This window comes from Panthera uncia, chromosome A2 (assembly GCF_023721935.1).
Source record: "Panthera uncia isolate 11264 chromosome A2, Puncia_PCG_1.0, whole genome shotgun sequence".
In the NCBI taxonomy this organism is placed as follows: Eukaryota; Metazoa; Chordata; class Mammalia; order Carnivora; family Felidae; genus Panthera; species Panthera uncia.
In genome coordinates this window covers 78,305,539-78,322,974 of record NC_064816.1, presented here as the reverse complement: position 1 = coordinate 78,322,974, position 17,436 = coordinate 78,305,539, and the positions used below count along the sequence as shown (strand labels likewise).

Genomic DNA, 17,436 nt, shown 5'->3' with positions numbered 1-17,436 from the left:
TTTTGGCAAGAAAGTGTATCATAAATCTATCTTCATTGATTTAAGAAAACAGTTTGTGTCAGTATATACTTTGACCTCAGCCACAGAAACATTTTTCCAGATATGTCTCCTTAGGCAAGGGAAACAAAAGCAAAAATAAACTATTAGAACAATATAAAAATAAAAAGCTTTTGCACAGCAAAAGAAACCAACAAAACAAAAAGGCGATCTACTGAATATGTCCAATAAGAGGTTAATATTCAAAATATATAAAGAACTTCTACAGCTCAACACCAAGAAAGCATAGGGAATCTAGTCAATAAGATTGTAATAATGTTGTTTGATGACAGATGGTGACTACACTTACCATGGTGAGCACTGATTCATATATAGAAGTCTTGAATCATTGTGTTGCACTCCCGAAGCTAATATAGCACTGTATGTTAATTATACTTAAATTTAAAATTTAAAACTTTAAAAGCAATTTGTGTCAATATATCCTTCAACATTAAAAAAATGTATTACTATTACCTGAGCCGAAATCAAGAGTCAGATGCTTAATCGACTGAGCCACCCAGGCACCCCAAGTCTCTCCAGTTTAGAATTTCTTTCAGGAGGGAAATGCCATCTTTCGTGGGAAGAATTCACTCATAAATGCTACCCTATGAGAGCTGAGGAAGTAAAGCAAGCCCAGCTTTGCAGCAAGGCTCCAGCGATCCTTACCGGGTAGTTTGGGCCACAGGCCCTGCTTCTCAAGCTCACCAATGTTTTTGTCTCCTACAGGTGCATAGTTTTAAGGGCTACTGGGAAAAACTGAACTCCAACCTGGAATATGTTAAGTACTCCAAGCCACACTTGCACTATAACAACAGCATGGTCAGGAAAGAATGGCACAGCCTGATCTCAGAAGAGGTTTGTGTGGATTCATAAGAATAAAGCAAAAAGCAAAAGCATAGTACATTTGATGAGGTGATGCCCTTAAGTCTTGAGGCTGGCTTAAATTTGCAGGTCTCTCCAGTTGCCAGGTCCTTTTGCATTGTTGCAGGAAGACCAAAGTGCTTCTCTGCTCTCTATTCTCTTGAGGAGGAAAATCAAGTGCACAGAGGTTAAGGGACACACACAGCATATTCATAGTAGAAATGGGATTAACCTCCAGGTCTTAACACGGGTTCTTGCAGTACATGTATAGTTAAAATTTGATTTAAAAATCTAGGTGTTCCCAAATTAGTGGTTGCTAGGGATTAGGGATAGTTGAAACAAGAGTGGCTGGGACTGACTACAAAGCGGGCAGCACAAGGGAGATCTTTGGAAAGATGGAACAGTTACGTAGCTTGATTGAGGTGGTGCACTATGGTACATGAATCTGCATATATGATGAAATGACATCGAACTATACCCTCATCTTACCAACATCCGTTTCCCGATTTTGATATTGTACTATAGCTGTTTATAGAAGATGGAGACGCTGGGGGAGACCGGGTGGAGAGTACATGAAATCTCTCTTTAGCATTGTATATAATTGTAGTTTTGTTGTATATAACACAACAGTGTATAGTTGACTTGCACCTTCCTATAAATCTAATAATTTCAGACTACAATGTTTTCTAAACTAATTTTTAAGAACCTAGGTATTTTGGTTACTTGGAAAGTATATTTCTTTTTTGCTAAAATTATACTTCTTTCCTATATTGCATTATGTCCTTAGTGTGAAAAATGTCACCCACAAAACCTCTACCTTCCACACTTCTGACATGTTCTCCCTTCTAGAAAACAGGAAGAAGAAGGTCCATGGTGTATGTGAAGAATATTCTTGATAATGCAACGAAGTAAGTAAAATTAGGGATTGGTGTTCCTATAAGATGGCTATCTTTTGCGATTCCTTTTTTGGGTAACTTTCATGGAAGTAGCTTACTTTTGTTGAGTACCCTCAGATGATGCTGTCAACTTAAATGAATGCAGCCACCTGGGCCCTATTCTTGAGTTCAGTGCTGGAGTTTCTAGTGGGAAAATTGTATGTGTTAAACCTTGTAGACTTTCATCAAGAGGATGGATGAATTATAAGTGATAAAGCTCTTACTAACTGAGCACTTTAAGGTGGGTAGAGACAGTAGGTTCATTTAAAAAGTGTCAGTGGACTGACGAACTGGCTCTTATTTTGAAAGCACATTTTCTGGATAGATGAGTCATCTCAGAGTGCTACAAGTGTAGGCCCCATTCCAGCCCTGTTCTATTTTCTGTTCTCATTATTTCCAATAACTGAGAGCTGCGATTGTTCTGAATTATTGTCATTGTTTGCACTAAAGGGTTTTGAGATCTTATAATTGCCTAATGTGGCTTTTGCCAAGTTGATTAAAGTGTTTGAGGTTTTCAGCGACCTGAGAACAGTTTCTGCAGTGGTTTTTATGGAGGATGTCTTTGTATGGTATTGTGGCTTTTTTTTTTTTTAATCTTTATATGTGAATAACATTGGCTAATTTCTTTGTAGGGTGATTTCTAACCTAGAAGCAAGGAATTTGGGTAAGAAAAGACCTATAATAAAGCCTTCTGGATGTCAGTGTTTGGTTTGTAACACTGTCTTTCGTACCACTGTGAGTTGGCAAGAAAATCACACCCAATAGTGTAATGAAGGCAGTACCCTTGAATATCTTCCTGTTAGAGGGACCACCCAGCTCCTTCCCTGTCTGTCTTGGCACCAGGACCTGCAGGGGCAGCTGCTGAATGTACTTTAGCTGGGCCAGTCCTTCACTGTTAGCCTTGTGGTTTTCATTATTTTTCTTCATGGACTTGATCTAATTACCATTCCCTGTGGCTGTACCCACAGGATGCACTTGGGCAGTTCCCCTGGCCTAGAGCTGATTTCTTTCCAGCAGGCTGATCATGCGAGAGTCTGTGACTTGGTTAACACTTGGGCACTCACTAGGCTAGGCCATAGGGGTACAAAGATGAGGAGTCTCTGGGTGAGCTGTGTGGTTATGGGGGAAGAGCACAGGCTTGGACCTGGACAGAACTTGGCTTGACTTCCAGTTTGTCCACAGCGCTCTCAGTGTGCTCCTGGGCAAGCCGTCTATTCATTTTGTGCGCTATCCTTTTCAGGGCAAGGTGAGGAGAAAATGAGAGTGAATGGGCTGGTGTTTATAGTGCCTCATACAACACAGTGCTTGGTGCAGGGGATACCTGAGGTGGCTGCTTTGTCATGAATGTGTGAGGAAGAGGTGCTAACACATGGTTTCTAAACCAGGTGACAGGTGTTATAGAACCATAGTGGGGGAGGGAGTGGGTCAGGAGTGGGGGTGATTGCGGAAGAGAGCGAGGTTAGAAAAGCCTTCCCAGAGGGAGCAATGTCTGAGGTAAGTCTTGATGAACAGGTGTTTGTCCAGGTGAAACTGGGGGAAGAGAATGTTAAGCATACCCAGGTACAAGTTTTCTGTGGTTTTGCCCCTGGAACTCTTTCATGCCTCATAGAGGCCAGCCTCCATTTGAAAAGCTGTTATTTTTACATCCCACTGTTGTTTTATAGGCTCGGGTGTTTAGGTACATATTGGGTGGCGCTAACAGAAAATATTTTATATAGTGTGTTGGGGTACATCCTGCAGCTGTGTGCACAGCCCATGTGAACCATGATAGTGAACTTGTCATCCAGCCCAGGCCGACAGAGCCTGTGCTCACTGAACAGCCCCAAGGGAACCATCCTCAGCCTGTGTTACCAGGCCATCCGTGCCTGAAGCCAGGGGGTTCTGCCACTAGCCAGAGTCCTGCCCAGCGGCCAGGGTGTGAATGTGTCTGATTCATGCTCACCCTCCACGTACTGCTGGGAATGTTGCAATCTGGGAAGTGTTGCTGGTTGTCCAGGATTTTGTCGTGTCCGTCACTCCTGCCCCTGTACTTTTGGCCAGTTTGCATCCTGTGACCAGTATCCTTTTTGAGAGCACATTAGGGACTTGTCCCTTCCTCTCACGTGCTTAGTTTGTACTAGTTTCCTAGGAAGAACGTCATTGCTAACAGAAACAGAACAATCTGTGTGAAATTCAGGACTGCTGGAGTCAAGTTTGGAATGACTTCATCTAAATCAGGAAGATTGTGTAGGATCCAGTAGAATTTATCCAAAGGGGTCAAGAGGCCTCTGTGCCATCCCACATAGGGTCACCAGCCTGCTGAGCGGGGAAGTTCTGCTCTCTTGACAGGTGCTGTGGCTCAGGTGCTGCAGGAGAGGAGGAGCAGGGCACCCAGGTGCTGTTAGAGGAGTGTGAGGGCACATCTAGTGAGACTGTGCTTGCCTGCCCCTTCCCTGTCACTTTCCCATCTTGATCTAGTTACCTTTTAGTTGGATAACTTGTTTCAGTTAGTATTATTTGATACAGGAATTAACAGGTCCCCTCAGTTCTGTGACTCTCAAGGTCATTAAACTACAGGGGGTCACAAAGAAGGGAGTCATGCGATCCTTTCACCAAGTCCCTGTCCCTGAGTTGTGCCCTCCTTGGCAGTAAGAGAGGACGCAAGTCTCCCTGACACCAGTGAAGCAGAGGTTCTTAGTGGTGAGTTTTCATGTTGAAGAGGAATCAAAGCCAGATCCTATTGGTGTTGGGAAATGTGTTCCTCATTTTCTTTCTTTCCTAGTCTCTACCTCTGTTAGAATAGAGCTGCGTATCACCTGAGTGATAAGTTCAGCTTGTAGGAATAGGTCACACATGTAATGAAAAATTTCATCCTATCAACAAAGTGTTCAGTTTTCCCAAAAAGTCAGAGAAGGGAAACCCAGGCTGATTTCTCTTCTTCTAGCCCATTTTCTGAAAACCACTCTGCTTGACTCGTGCTCTGTTTAATTTCAGAGCCAAGATTAACACCCCTCTTCCAGGAGGAGGACAACCACCAGAGACTGCTTATGGGTCTGGTAAGCGGTCTGTGGGCCATTTGGGTGCTGGGAAATGATAGGCTTCAAGAAAAGGGGAAAGGGCTAGATTGTACTTCTCATGCTAACCTTATCTTTCATTCATTCTTTTCATTCATTCATTCATTCATTCATTCTTTTAACATTTGGTGTTATCAGCCCTGTAGGCCCTGTGTGGTCAGTGGTTAAGCAACACAGATAAGATTTCTGCACTTTCAGAATTTTTTTTAAGGTTTAATTATTTATTTTGAGAGAGAGAGAGCACGTGCAAGTGGCGGGGGGTAGAGAGAGAGAGAGAGAGAGAGAGAGAGAGAGAGAGAGAATTCCAAGCAGGATCCACACTGTCAGCACAGAGCCTAACTCTGGGCTCATGAACCATGAGGTCCTGAAGCTGAAATCTGGAGTCAGACGTTTAACCAACTGAGCCACCTAGGCACCCCTGCACTTTTAGAATTTATAGTTTAGTGGGAGAGACATACATAAATCAGTCACCCCCAAAATATATAATTACGGAACATCATAAGGAAATGTACTCCACTGAGTTTTTGAAAAAAGGGAAGAACAATGTCTCTGTGGCATTTGTATTTGGGGTTTTAAAACACAACAGAATAAAGTATTCTTTCTCAAGAAGTCCTACTGTAGGAAGACCAAAGAGAGTTATATAAATTACTGTAAGAGCGGAATTGGTAAATAAATCCAAAATATGTTTTAAAAAATGATTAAAGAGACATCTGAAAAGTTTAATAAAATATTTTTAATACTGTACAGGCTTAGGAATGGGGTAATCCATCACGTTAAACTACGGAAAATTTTAAAATATGAGAAAAACACATTTGAAAATTCCAGTTAAATTTTCCTTAATAAAGAGAAATACCAAACTTGAGCCAAGAAGAAATAGAAGTCCTTGAAAGCACAATAACCATAAATAATTTGAAAAAATTGTCAAAACTTATCTCCAAAAAAGTCACCAAATTATTTAATGAGTCCGTTCTTTCAAACTGGCTTAAGGATCTAGATCATCCCCATGCTATGTAAATTATTTTTGGGGGGAAAAAAAATGGGAAGCTTCTCAGTCACTTTAGAAAGCTAGCATAACCTTAAAACCAAAATCTAACAGTGACCACTTTTACTTATAAACATAGATACCACAAGCTTAATTAAAATATTTTCCAGTTGTCCATTTGAAAAATATGGCATGGTCAGGTGGGCTTTTTTCTAGGAAGGCTTAATATTAGCAAATACATTAATGTAATTCATCATATCACTAGTTCAAAGAGGGGAAAAAAAGATCATCTTTATAGGTGCTTAAAATTGATAAAAGTAAAATCCCACTCCTGTAATACATCAATTAGGCAAAAAAATATTCTAATACTAATGGTTAACACCCTTCTTAATGGAATGTTGGGGGCATTCCTGTTAAAATCAGAAGGAAGTTAAGGATCCTTGCTATTTTCACTAAAATTTTATATTGTTCTAGAAATTCTATACAGTGCAATAAGAAACAAAAGTAAAAGAAGATGCTATGATTGTCCAGTGCAACAAACAAATAAAATAATCAAGTGGGGAAATGGGGAATAATAAGGAAAAAGTTAATAAGCTGGTGATTCTAAATTTATTTTCTTTTTTATTAGGATTAACCAGTTAGAAAAGTAAATGAAAAACATTATTCCATTTCCAAATCCTTAGCTTCTAGGTTTAATAAAATTACAACTAACAAGCCAATGAAATTTCTCTGACAGTTGACCAAGTGACTCACTTGACAAAGAGGACTGGAACTAGCATTGCCAGATAGCTAAGTATGTTGTTGAGCTACGATAATTGAAACAATGTGGTGCTTGTACAAAATAGACCATCAGGAGACTCTAGTTTTAATCTGAATGTTCAGTGTATGATAAATGAGGCATTTAAAAATCACCATGGAAAGAAAGAATTTTCAATCAATGACTGGCTATTTGGAAAAGACCATTGAAGTCTCCCTATCCCAAATACCACTACTTTATAGCATAAACCAACAAAAATATTAGATAGATTAAAGAATCTAATATAAAAAATTTATGTATGTGTGTATCAAATTGTCAAAAATTTAAAAATTACAAAGTTCAGCATACGGGAAATTGGGCAGTCTCATGTGATGTGGCTAAAAATTAGTATAACCACAGTGTCTCTGTGTCTTTCGGCAGTGTCTCTACAAACCTTAAGTATGTGACCCAACAAATTCCATTTCTAGTAATTTAGCCTGAGAAAATAATTGGGGATATGGCAAACAAATATTGTATAAGGATTTTTTTCAGTACTATTAACACTTGCATAAGAAGCATCTCATAATGTGTAAGAAGGGAATAAATAATTCTAGTACTTTCCTAAAATTGAATACTGTGCAGCCATCACAACCTGTGTGGTTAAGAATATTTAGTGACATAAACTATTATATGAAGAAAAAACAAATTAGGAAACATTAGAATGAATGTGCACACTAGAGAAAAGGAAAATAAAAAATTCAAAATGTTAACATAGATGATAGGATTATGGGTGACTTAAATTTTCATGTTTATGGCTATTATAGAAAAATTGAAAAGCGCAAAAAAGCATGCAGTAGTCATGAATCAAAAAATTTTAAGCCTAATTGATGAACACATGGCCCAGAATGCCACAGGCTAAGTTTTGCTTAGGATGTTATACATGCAAATCTGCTAAAATAGAAGATATGTACACATATAATGTCAATTGTACGATTCTCATGGTGTTTATTAATGCAAAAATCTCTCTAGCCAGGAGGGCATCTAGCTGAGTAGGGCATCTAGGCAAAAGGGAGGGGAAAAGAAAGGAAGGAGACAGAAAAACAAAAGGTGGGGAGGGCTGGGATGCCACACTGATTGGTAAGCTCCAAGAACAGAGTAGGTATACAAGCCTGTTTGGAGGCAATAGAATCAATAAGTTCATTACTTTTCCATGTAGGGGCTTTATTCAGTGTCTGTAACCACTGCGCAGAGGAAGGTACCTGATGCATTTCCTTTTTACTCCTGCCTGTGTCCTTCCAAAGGTCCCACACCATACCTCCCCCCCTCCAACTCCCAGTTGTTCTATGATTAGAGTAGTTCCTTTTAGTTCTCCAGGGATGGGAGCACTAGACTTCAACCATCTGGTACATCCCAAAGACTTCTAAGTTAATGGTTTTGCCCAGCTTCTCTGGAGAATTCTAATTAAGGCTGGGAATCTGATTCTTGGCTGCTCACTGAGGGAATCATCAGTAGTTCCTCTTGAGGAGAACGTTGGTGCCGTTGACTTATGCCTGTTGAAGTAACACTATGGGTTTGTACATTCCTGCTGGTGGGACCTTCAGACCCAGTATTTTTCATATTGGTAAAGAGTGTTAATAAATGGATCTAATTTAAACCAGTAGCAGGTGTGAGTGGGCAGGTTGTGACTTATCTAATCTGTATCCTGTTTTCAGATGGTGTCTGAGCTAAAAGACCATCTTCTGAGACACCTACAGGGTGTAGAAAAGAAGAAAATTGAACAGATGGTTCTGGACTATGTTTCAAAACTGGTTAGTTTTGCTTTTTTGTTCTCTATCATGCTCCTTCCACCCTGGTCTCCCAGTATGTAGCTCCCAGTATATGGTTCAGTTTTTCAGATTAGGTTTTTTACAGATTTCCTGTCCTCAAACCAGTATATTTGGCACTGGAGATTGAATAAAGGGAAAAAAGAACCAAAAAAGCAATGTTATGAAAGTAGTTTATTGCAGTTCCTTCAAATGGTGATTTTTATGTTCATGGAAGGATAGAACAGTAATGAACTTGGCATGGTTGCCAAATGTTCATACGTCATATGTCATCTTGGCATCTTCTAGCTCCTTATTAAACCATAGGTAATGATTTCTGTACATGGAGGTTTATGAAGACATGAGAGAACTTGAATTTAAATTCTTAATGAGTGCCTAACAGCTCAATTAGTCCAGATTCTAGCTCAGTTGTATAAATACTCCCACATTAGAATCTGCTGGTGGGATTGGTAGCTTATCTACTTAGTAGCCAGTAGTCACTCACTGAAGTTGTGTGATCCAAATTAATAACACCAGTCCATGTGTAAATAGAAGTGGTGTGACCAGTTTGAATTTTGAGGCAATCTTGAGTCTCTCAGAAAGTGTATGGAGTTCAGGCGTGACCCTACTAAGAACCTAGAAATAGTGTGGTAGACCAGTTTCTTGAAGTATTTAAATTCACATAAAGAGAAAGAACACTCCATTTCTCCAAGTTTGGGTAAGAACAGTATGCAAATGACCAGTGTGTGAACATATATGTTTGCATATATGTATTAGATATAGCCCTGATTGAATTTCTTGTTTAATTTTATTACCTTTTATAGTTTTCTGCCTTTATTACAATCACCAGTGTCTTTTTATTTTTTTTTAATTTTTTTAAATGTTTTATTTATTTTTGAGACAGAGAGAGACAGAGCATGAACAGGGGAGGGGCAGAGAGAGAGAGGGAGACACAGAATCCGAAACAGGCTCCAGGCTCTGAGCTGTCAACACAGAGCCTGATGCGGGGCTTGAACTCACAGACCACGAGATCATGACCTGAGCAGAAGTCGGATGCTCAACTGACTGAGCCACCCAGGCGCCCCTCACCAGTGTCTTTTTAAATAGTATCTTTGAATTTCACAGTTTTTAATACATTAGGTGAGGTTGGAATCCTCATATATTGATATTTACAAGCAGGGCATTGAAACTTTCTTCGTCTTTTTTTTCCCCCAAATTTGTTTGTTTATTTTGAAAGAGAGCACAAGCAGTGTGTGTGTGTGGCCGGTGGGGGGGGGGGGGGGGGGGGGGAGAGAGAGAGAGAGAGAGAGAGAGAGAGAGAGAATCCCAAGCAGGCTCCACACAGTCAGCACAAAGCCCAATGCAGGGCTCAAACTCATGAACCGTGAGGTCATGACCTGAGCTGAAATCAAGAATCAGACGCTTAACCAACTGAGTAGCTCTGGTTCTCCGGCACTGAAACTTTCTTAAATAATAATTCTTTGTAGTAAAACTATACCCAGGAACTCAATTTATGAACGTGTTCTTGATCTTCCCATGCTGACATTAACTTGCTTTCTTTGTCCTTTAATAACACAATTATTTAACATGTCCATCTGTCATCATTCCTTCTGTTGACTTTAAATTTCACCTTCCAATGTGTTAAAGGATTTTTGTTCAGGCGTCATGCTTCCTTGCAGTTAATCACATACAACTTTTTTTTAAATTTTTTTTTACATTTATTTATTTTTGAGAGACAGGGTGAGACAAAGTGAGAGTGGAGGAGGGGCAGAGAAGAGGGAGACACAGGATCGGAAAGGCTCCAGGCTCTGAGCCGTCAGCATAGAGCCCGACATGGGGCTCGAACCCACAGATCGTGAGATCGTGACCTGAGCTGCAGTCGGACACTCAACCGACTGAGCCACCCAGGCGCCCCCACATAAAACTTTTAACAGCAGTTTGTGTTAACAACCACCAGAACTAATAGGACCAGAAGTGGTAGAGCTGTAGCCTCAGAAAACTCAATACCCGTGACTTTCTGACTTGGCTGCCACTGAGGGAGGCCAAATCCACCTGCTCCTGCCCAGCAGCAAACAGCCTTGTCTCCTAATCCTCTCAGGAGGGTGGCTGAACAGGCTTTCTAAAACAAATGGAGGAAGTTGCTGCAGAACCAGACTATATTGCTTATGAGTTATCTTACCTGATTTCAGCCAAAGAGAAACTGAGAATCTCTGTCACTGAGAATAAACTCTTATGCCTGTGCCTGTATGGAGATCCTTTCTGATTTGCCCCCTGTGCCCCCCGTCCTTAAGCCTACACGTGTAGTGCATGGACTCATGGCTGGCAACAGCCCCATGGAGACTGCTCTGTTGCTGACAAACTAGTCAAATGTATGACCTGGACTTGAAAGCAGTCTTACTCCACAGTTGACACTCAGGACCTCCATTCTCTTCTGTGTCTCCTTTCTTCTCACTGTCAGCCACTGACCTTTGTCATGTACCAGGCCTAGAACAAATCCAGTTGGACTTGACCTTCGCTGGTGGCAGAGGGCCTATGATTGAGGGCCTGTTAACCAGGCTGGGGAAGCTCAGTTGGGGCACTGCCTGCATAGACAGAAGGGTCTCTGTTAGACTCGGGTGTGCATTTTCAGTCTTTCCATTTTGGATTCCAGTGCCTCAGAACGGACTGCAGAAAGGGTGGTTCTGTGTCTGGGCACAGGCCACATGCCAGCTGCCCTGAACGTGCCCATCAGGCCTGCAGAGGGCTAGCTATAGGGACCCCTGAGGGAGAGGGTATGGGCAAAGGCTAACAGGCTGTCTTTATCCTCCAGCTGGATCTCGTCTGCCAGATAATGGAAACCAGTTGGAGAAAACACAGTCTTCACCCCTGTGTTCCCCACTTGTACGCAAGTATCTCTTGCTCTCTCTTATCAAGGTGTGCAAAGAGTTAAAACAACCCTAATTGCTGCCTGTTTGGGCAAAGCTTTTTTGGAAGTTAACAGTTGACAGCAGTTGTCACCAGCCCTGACACTGTCTATCTTAATTCTATACTCAGCATTTAGGGAATCGCCCTGTTACTTCACCCATCCTCTTTCCCTGACACGTGGTTGATGAGGAGGGAGGGACGTGTGAGCTCAGGACTGCTAGGAAGGGGAATTTCAATTAATACCATTTATCATTTATGTGCCTTCTGTCTGGTTAGATTCTAGGCTTTAGACTGATGGTCGCCATCATACTTATGAGGCTTTCAGCAGGGCCTAGCCTTTCACTATTAGCATGAATTCCATCTCTGTTAGGTACTCAGAGCCACTGCTTAGAAAAACAGATTTTTTTTTAATGTATGTTTGTTTATTTTGAGAGAGCGAGAGTGCACATGAGTGGAGCAAGGGCAGAGAGAGAGGGAAGGATAGAATCCCAAGCAGGCTCCACACTGTCAGCACAGAGCCCCACGGGGCTCGATCTCACGAACCGTGAGATCATGACCTGAGCCAAAATCAAGCGTCAGAGGCTTAACTGACTGAGTCACGCAGGTGCCCCTACAAACAGGGTTTTAGAGATTAACCCTTGGCTGACTGTGGCTGTGTTGTTTTACCCAGCAGTGGGAGGGCCAGTGCAGCTGAATTTAAAGTCTTTCACATCATGACCAGGATTCTGGAAGCTACCAAGAGTTTGTTTTTACCGCTGCCTCCCGGTAAGTCTTGGCTCTTTTGTCTTTTGTTGTAAGAAATTTGTTTTTTCTTCTTCATGTGGTCCCAGTCTTGGCACATTATGAGTTTAAGGATGTGATCTCCTGTGTCTGAGAAATTGGGTATCTGGCGTCACCGTGAGAGATGGGCCTGACATTGGTTCTCTGCAGACCAGATCTCTCCAATTATTAAACTATGCTATGCCTTGTCACTAACTTTAGGGAGCCTAGGCTGGTCCCCATGCAGCTTGCTAAGATACTTTGAACCAGTGAAGATGATTCATGGAGATCTTTCTCTGATGTCTCCAGGCTTAGTTTATCTGATTGAGAAAGTTAACACTCAGAAGGAAGTGGGTCTGGCTGGGTGTCAGAACTTGAGCTGATTCTTATGTGCTTGGAAGCTAAAAATTGCCCTTAGGCCTTTGAAACAGGAGCAAGTCAGGCCTCAAAACAACCTTGGCATGTGCGTATGCAGTCATTCATTTAATTGGTCATTTGTTCATTCAGTAAACAATTTGTTGATTTTTTAAATTCCATTCCATGTACTGTGCTAGAAATTAGAGCAGTTACAAAAATTAACAGAAGTCCAGTTGGGAACAGGTGTATATAAATCAGTATCCTTTATACAAAACAAATAAGCTCCCATCGGCTTTGTGTTCATTACATCTAAGTTCTGACAAGTGTTAAGCTTTATGATAACTATCACTACATAATGTTTATCAGCCAGTTTTGTTTATTTATACACATACATCTATCCAATAATATACCAGTAATTCATTCTTTTATTTATTCATTTTAAACCAGGATCGGGGAGCCTAGGTGGCTCAGTAGGTTAAGTGTCTGACTTTGGCTCAGGTCATGATCTCACAGTCCAGGGGTTTGAGCCCTGAATCAGGTTCTGTGCTGACTGCTCAGAGCCTGGAGGCTGCTTCAGATTCTGTGTCTCCCTCTCTGACTCTGCTCCTCCCCCGCTCACATTCTGTCTCTCTTTCAAAAAAAATAAACATTCAAAAAAATTTAAACCAGTATGAGTATGGTGCCCATTTTATGCCCGTTACTGTTCTAAGTACTTTATATAAATAAGCACATTTAATCTTCATAACAGTCCTAAATAGTAGGAACTTAAATTGAACCACATTAAATTGTCAATATCCAACCAGTTTTTGACCAACAAAAATGGCACTTTCATAGGGTTCCACTTATGATTCTTCCCCTTTTATGATGATGAAATTGAAGCACAGAAAGGCTAAGCAACTTGCCTAAAAGTCACACAGCTATTAAGCAACAGAGCCAGTATTCAAAGCCAGGCAGTCTGGCTCCAGAATCTGTGCTTTTAGCTACTATTCTGTGCTGTCTCTTGAATTTTATATTCCATTTGAATTAGTTGATGCTGAAACATTGACTATTTATGGGCCCAGGAATCCCCACAGCAGTCTTGGCTTGTCAGCATTTGTGATACATCCTTCATGCTTTGGAATCCTTCATGCTTTCTTTATCCATACACCTTATCTTATAAGAGCTGCTTGTAGTGGAGGTACAAAAAGAGTTTCTTTTGATTTTGTAGGGATCTGAAAGTGACCATTCATGAACATTATAGCTGGCTTTAAATGATCCTGATGGAATCTGAATTGCAAGATGCCCTCTAGAAAGACTGAAGGGATTTCATGAAAACTATATTATAGCTCTCTGCCTTAAGCTCTTAATTATTTGTCATGAACACAAAAGACTTGTTAGAGGAATGATTGACACTTTCAGATTTGTTCACCGTGGATGTTCAAGCCTCTTTTGTAAATAAATGAACGTGACTCATGGGGAAAACATTATACTTGGGAGATCAGAAGACTTTACCTTCTGTGGAACATCACATTCTTCCACAGGCATGTGTAAGGAGGGGAAACATGGTAGAAAAGTGTTATCCATAGTGGCTGAGAATAATTAGGAGTACACTTAATGGTTTGTGTCCATGGGTCAAGTAAGAGCAGTATCCCTCTCTCCTCTTCTTTTAAATCTTTGTTTCCCTCATTTGACGTGGAAATAGAGGTGAAGTGAGGTTGGATCACGTGGGTGTGCATGTGTGTGTAAACACCGGTGTTTTCCCATGTCCCTGTGTTTGTGTGCTTGCTTTCCAAGCCTCCTGGATTAGTGAGAACTGTTTGAGTTCCAAGGGTCAGAAACTTGTAATCCATTTGGTTAAAGAGGAAAAGGCAACAAGGACCCCGAAAAGGAAGTCATGGTTTAACCATAGCTGGAGCATTTGCAGTTTGAAGGGAGCCTGGGTTCCCCTCACTGGCTACCTGAGGCCAGGAGCCTCGGAGGATGCGGACCGGGGCTGCAAAAGCTCTGCCTTGGAACTGATGCCTACTTGGAGCCAGTTGGCTGTGTTACTTGGAGCTGATGTGTGGAGGGAGCCAAGAAAGGACTGTTGGATGTGGGGCTGTGCCCTAGGGATAGAGAATGAAGCGTCATCAGGGGTTTCCAGGACACAGACACAGGGCTGGAGAAGGGATTTTGAATCCAGGAAACCTATAGGACGCTTATGTAAACTTTTCTTCAGAACTAATTTCACAACAGTTTTTAATCTTAGGAAGAATGTCCAATTCCATGTGAAAAATCTCATGTTGTTGATTAGTTAGTAAAAGTCACTTTTTTTTTTTTTTTTTTTGGATTCAGAGAAGCCAGTGGACTCCTCCAGCTGTCAGCCCATTAACATCTGTTTGTGGGCAGAGTCCGCACTTTATCTGACCCTTGATGTGGCCAGAACTTCGGACTCAGTCCCTCATTGCTCATGATTCATGTGCTCAGAGACAGAAAACTCCATGACGGCTCTGAATTCAAGTTCCTGCTCTTTGGGCATCATTTCCTTGTCATGTAAATTCCTAAGATTAGGCTGTGATCCTTTGTTATTCCCTATCCACACCCCCTCAGTTTCCAATTCTCTACCTGTTGCCACGTGTCTCCCCCAATCCCTCCCTTCCTCTTTCAGGGTCAATGCCCTCATCACCTCTGCTGCAGGTTCATGAAGTAGCCTCCTGTAAGTCTCCATACCTCTTGTAGCAAAGTGTTGGTACTCCAGTCCATTCTTTGCCTGTTGCCGTTTTAATATTCCAAGAGTAAAACTGAAATCCTTTTTCCATCTTGCTCAGAAACTTTCAGTATCCCTCTCCAGAGTCTAATAAATAAGATATTCCTTGCCGTCATTCAGCATTCAGTCCCTGCCAATACTCAGGGCACCCTGCACTTTTCCTTCATGGAACTGGTCACATTTTTAAGAATGTATGTTTTGTGACTATCTGATTGTCTTCCCATCAGACCGGAAGGTGGATGGGAGCAGCAGTGACGTCTGTTTTGCTCATTATCGTGCACCCAGCTCCTTGCCTGGTGTCTGGAAGGCATCTGATTTGTTAAATAAACTAACCATTCCAGCCTTACCTCCTACCATTCCTCTCATACACCTGATTCCAACTCAGCTGGGTCATTTAATGCTTTCTGAACATGCCCTGTACTTTCTCACTTTTGGGCCTCTGTTCCTGTTGTCCCGTTAATCCAGCTGCCAGCTATTGGTGCAGGGTAATGTTATAGGCTAAAATTCCGTAGCCCGCCTTCAAATTTAGCTCTGCCACTTACTAATGGTATGATTCTAGGCAACCTTCTTAGTGCCTATGGATCTTGGTTTCCCCATTTATAAAATGGGAATCAGGTAGTTCCCACCTAATAGTGTTGTATGAGGATCAAGTTGGCCGGTGCCTAGACTGAAGGCCTCAATACGTGTTTGTTATTTGTCACTGTTGTTCTACCACGTGCTCTGCGCTTCATAGACTTTGCTCTAGTTCTCAAAGCCACACTGTGGGAACCGTACTGGTGGCTCCATTTTAGGGATGAAGAAACAGGCTCATAGGGGCTTAGTTACCTATGGTGAGTAAGCAACACGGCAGGATTCTAGCTTTGGTCTGCTCATGACAAGCCTGGCTTTTTTTTTTTTTTTTTAACTGTCTCCACTCTGTATGTTCTCTGGCCTCATTTCCACACACAGGAATCACATTTACCCTTCAAAGGTCCCCTTCTATGCTGTCTTTTCCAAGAGGGCTTTTCTGATTATCTGCTGGAGTGCTATCTTCTTCTCCCATGGATGTTGTTTTTATTTATTTATTATTATTATTATTATTATTATTATTATTAAAGTTTATTTATTTATTTTGAGAGAGGCAGAGACAGGAAAGAGAGAGGATCCCGAAAAGGCTCCAGTGCTGTCAGCGCAGAGCCCCATGCGGGGCTCGAACTCACAAACCGTGAGATCATGACCTGAGCTGAAACCAAGAGTCAGACGCTTAATCGACTGAGCCATCCGGCGCCCCTATTTTTATTGTGTGTTGTTAACAGTGTACTTAGAACTCTAGGTTTCTGAGTGTTTGAGTAACCCTCCCCACAGGACTTAGGTATGAGGGTGGGCCATCCTCTCTGTTGAATTCCTATAGATATGCTATCTGACCATATTATTTACATTTTTCTTTTTTATAATTTACTTCAAGTAGACCCCCAAAGCCTTTCTTTAGGGCATACCCAGAGATCAGGCATATAGACTGTCCTCTTCTGGTCCAAAATGTTTCCTCTTCAACAATGTGGTCCCCATCTATCAGCCTTTTGGCCTGGCCATATGGGGTTTGAAGTTCTTCTGTTAATTGTTCTCTTTTGCCATCTTACTGTAGAATCGCAAACCTATTAAACTGTAAAACTATTTTTCATTGGGCAGGCCTTGCATTTTGTCTGTTTGCCTAGGAAGGGACATGAGGTGAAGGCAGTACATTCTTGTTGGGAACTTACTATGTACCCAGAGCACTACTTGGTCGTGATAACACAAAGAAGGAAACTTGGACCTTGTCTTCTAGCAGCGTTTATTTGACTCTAGGTGCCAAGGGACCAAGCTAAGTGCTTTATCTACATTACCCAATTCCTTTCCTCTGGAAGGCTGGGATGCTGGCCGACTGTGTTTACCCTCCTGATCTCTCTACTAGGTTTTCACACTCTGCACACGATCCTGGGTGTCCACTGTCTCCCTTTGCACAACCTGCTGCATTACATTGATAGCGGAGTGTTGCTTCTCACCGAAACAGCTGTCACAAGGCTCATGAAAGGTACGAGGCTCTGAGTCTGCCAGAGTGCCAGCTCCAGGCTGAGCACCTCAGGCTGGCTTCGCGGGTGTGAGCCTGTGGGGTCACACAGGGCCCCGCTGCACTCAGGAGTGCAGGGGGATTACCAGGCACTCAGGAGTGCCCTGTGCCCTGTTGAATGCTCTGCGTTAAATCTTGAAATTCTTAGTAGCGGAACAAGGGGATCCTCATTGGCCTTTTGCAATGGATTCCACGTAATATGC

At 41.9% G+C, this 17,436-nt stretch overlaps 1 protein-coding gene across 15 annotated transcripts in view; it reads left to right on the top strand.

Annotated features, from left to right (window-relative positions):
• Positions 1–17,436, top strand: part of GSAP (gamma-secretase activating protein) — a 158,891-nt gene that overhangs the window by 68,705 nt on the left and 72,750 nt on the right. For 8 of the 15 annotated variants that reach the window (XR_007460247.1, XM_049642842.1, XM_049642843.1 and 5 more), the window contains 8 exons: positions 763–891; positions 1,747–1,805; positions 2,465–2,496; positions 4,806–4,867; positions 8,316–8,411; positions 11,215–11,318; positions 11,980–12,074; positions 17,078–17,197. Coding sequence is in view for 13 of the 15 variants with exons in the window: in XM_049642842.1 (XP_049498799.1) it covers positions 763–891; positions 1,747–1,805; positions 2,465–2,496; positions 4,806–4,867; positions 8,316–8,411; positions 11,215–11,318; positions 11,980–12,074; positions 17,078–17,197 (697 nt within the window). In the remaining 2 variants the exon portion in view is untranslated. Of the gene's footprint in view, positions 1–762; positions 892–1,746; positions 1,806–2,464; positions 2,497–4,805; positions 4,868–8,315; positions 8,412–11,214; positions 11,319–11,979; positions 12,075–16,815; positions 17,198–17,436 lie in introns of those variants that run through there. The other 7 variants (XM_049642844.1, XM_049642841.1, XM_049642835.1 and 4 more) reach the window with 4 other exon arrangements.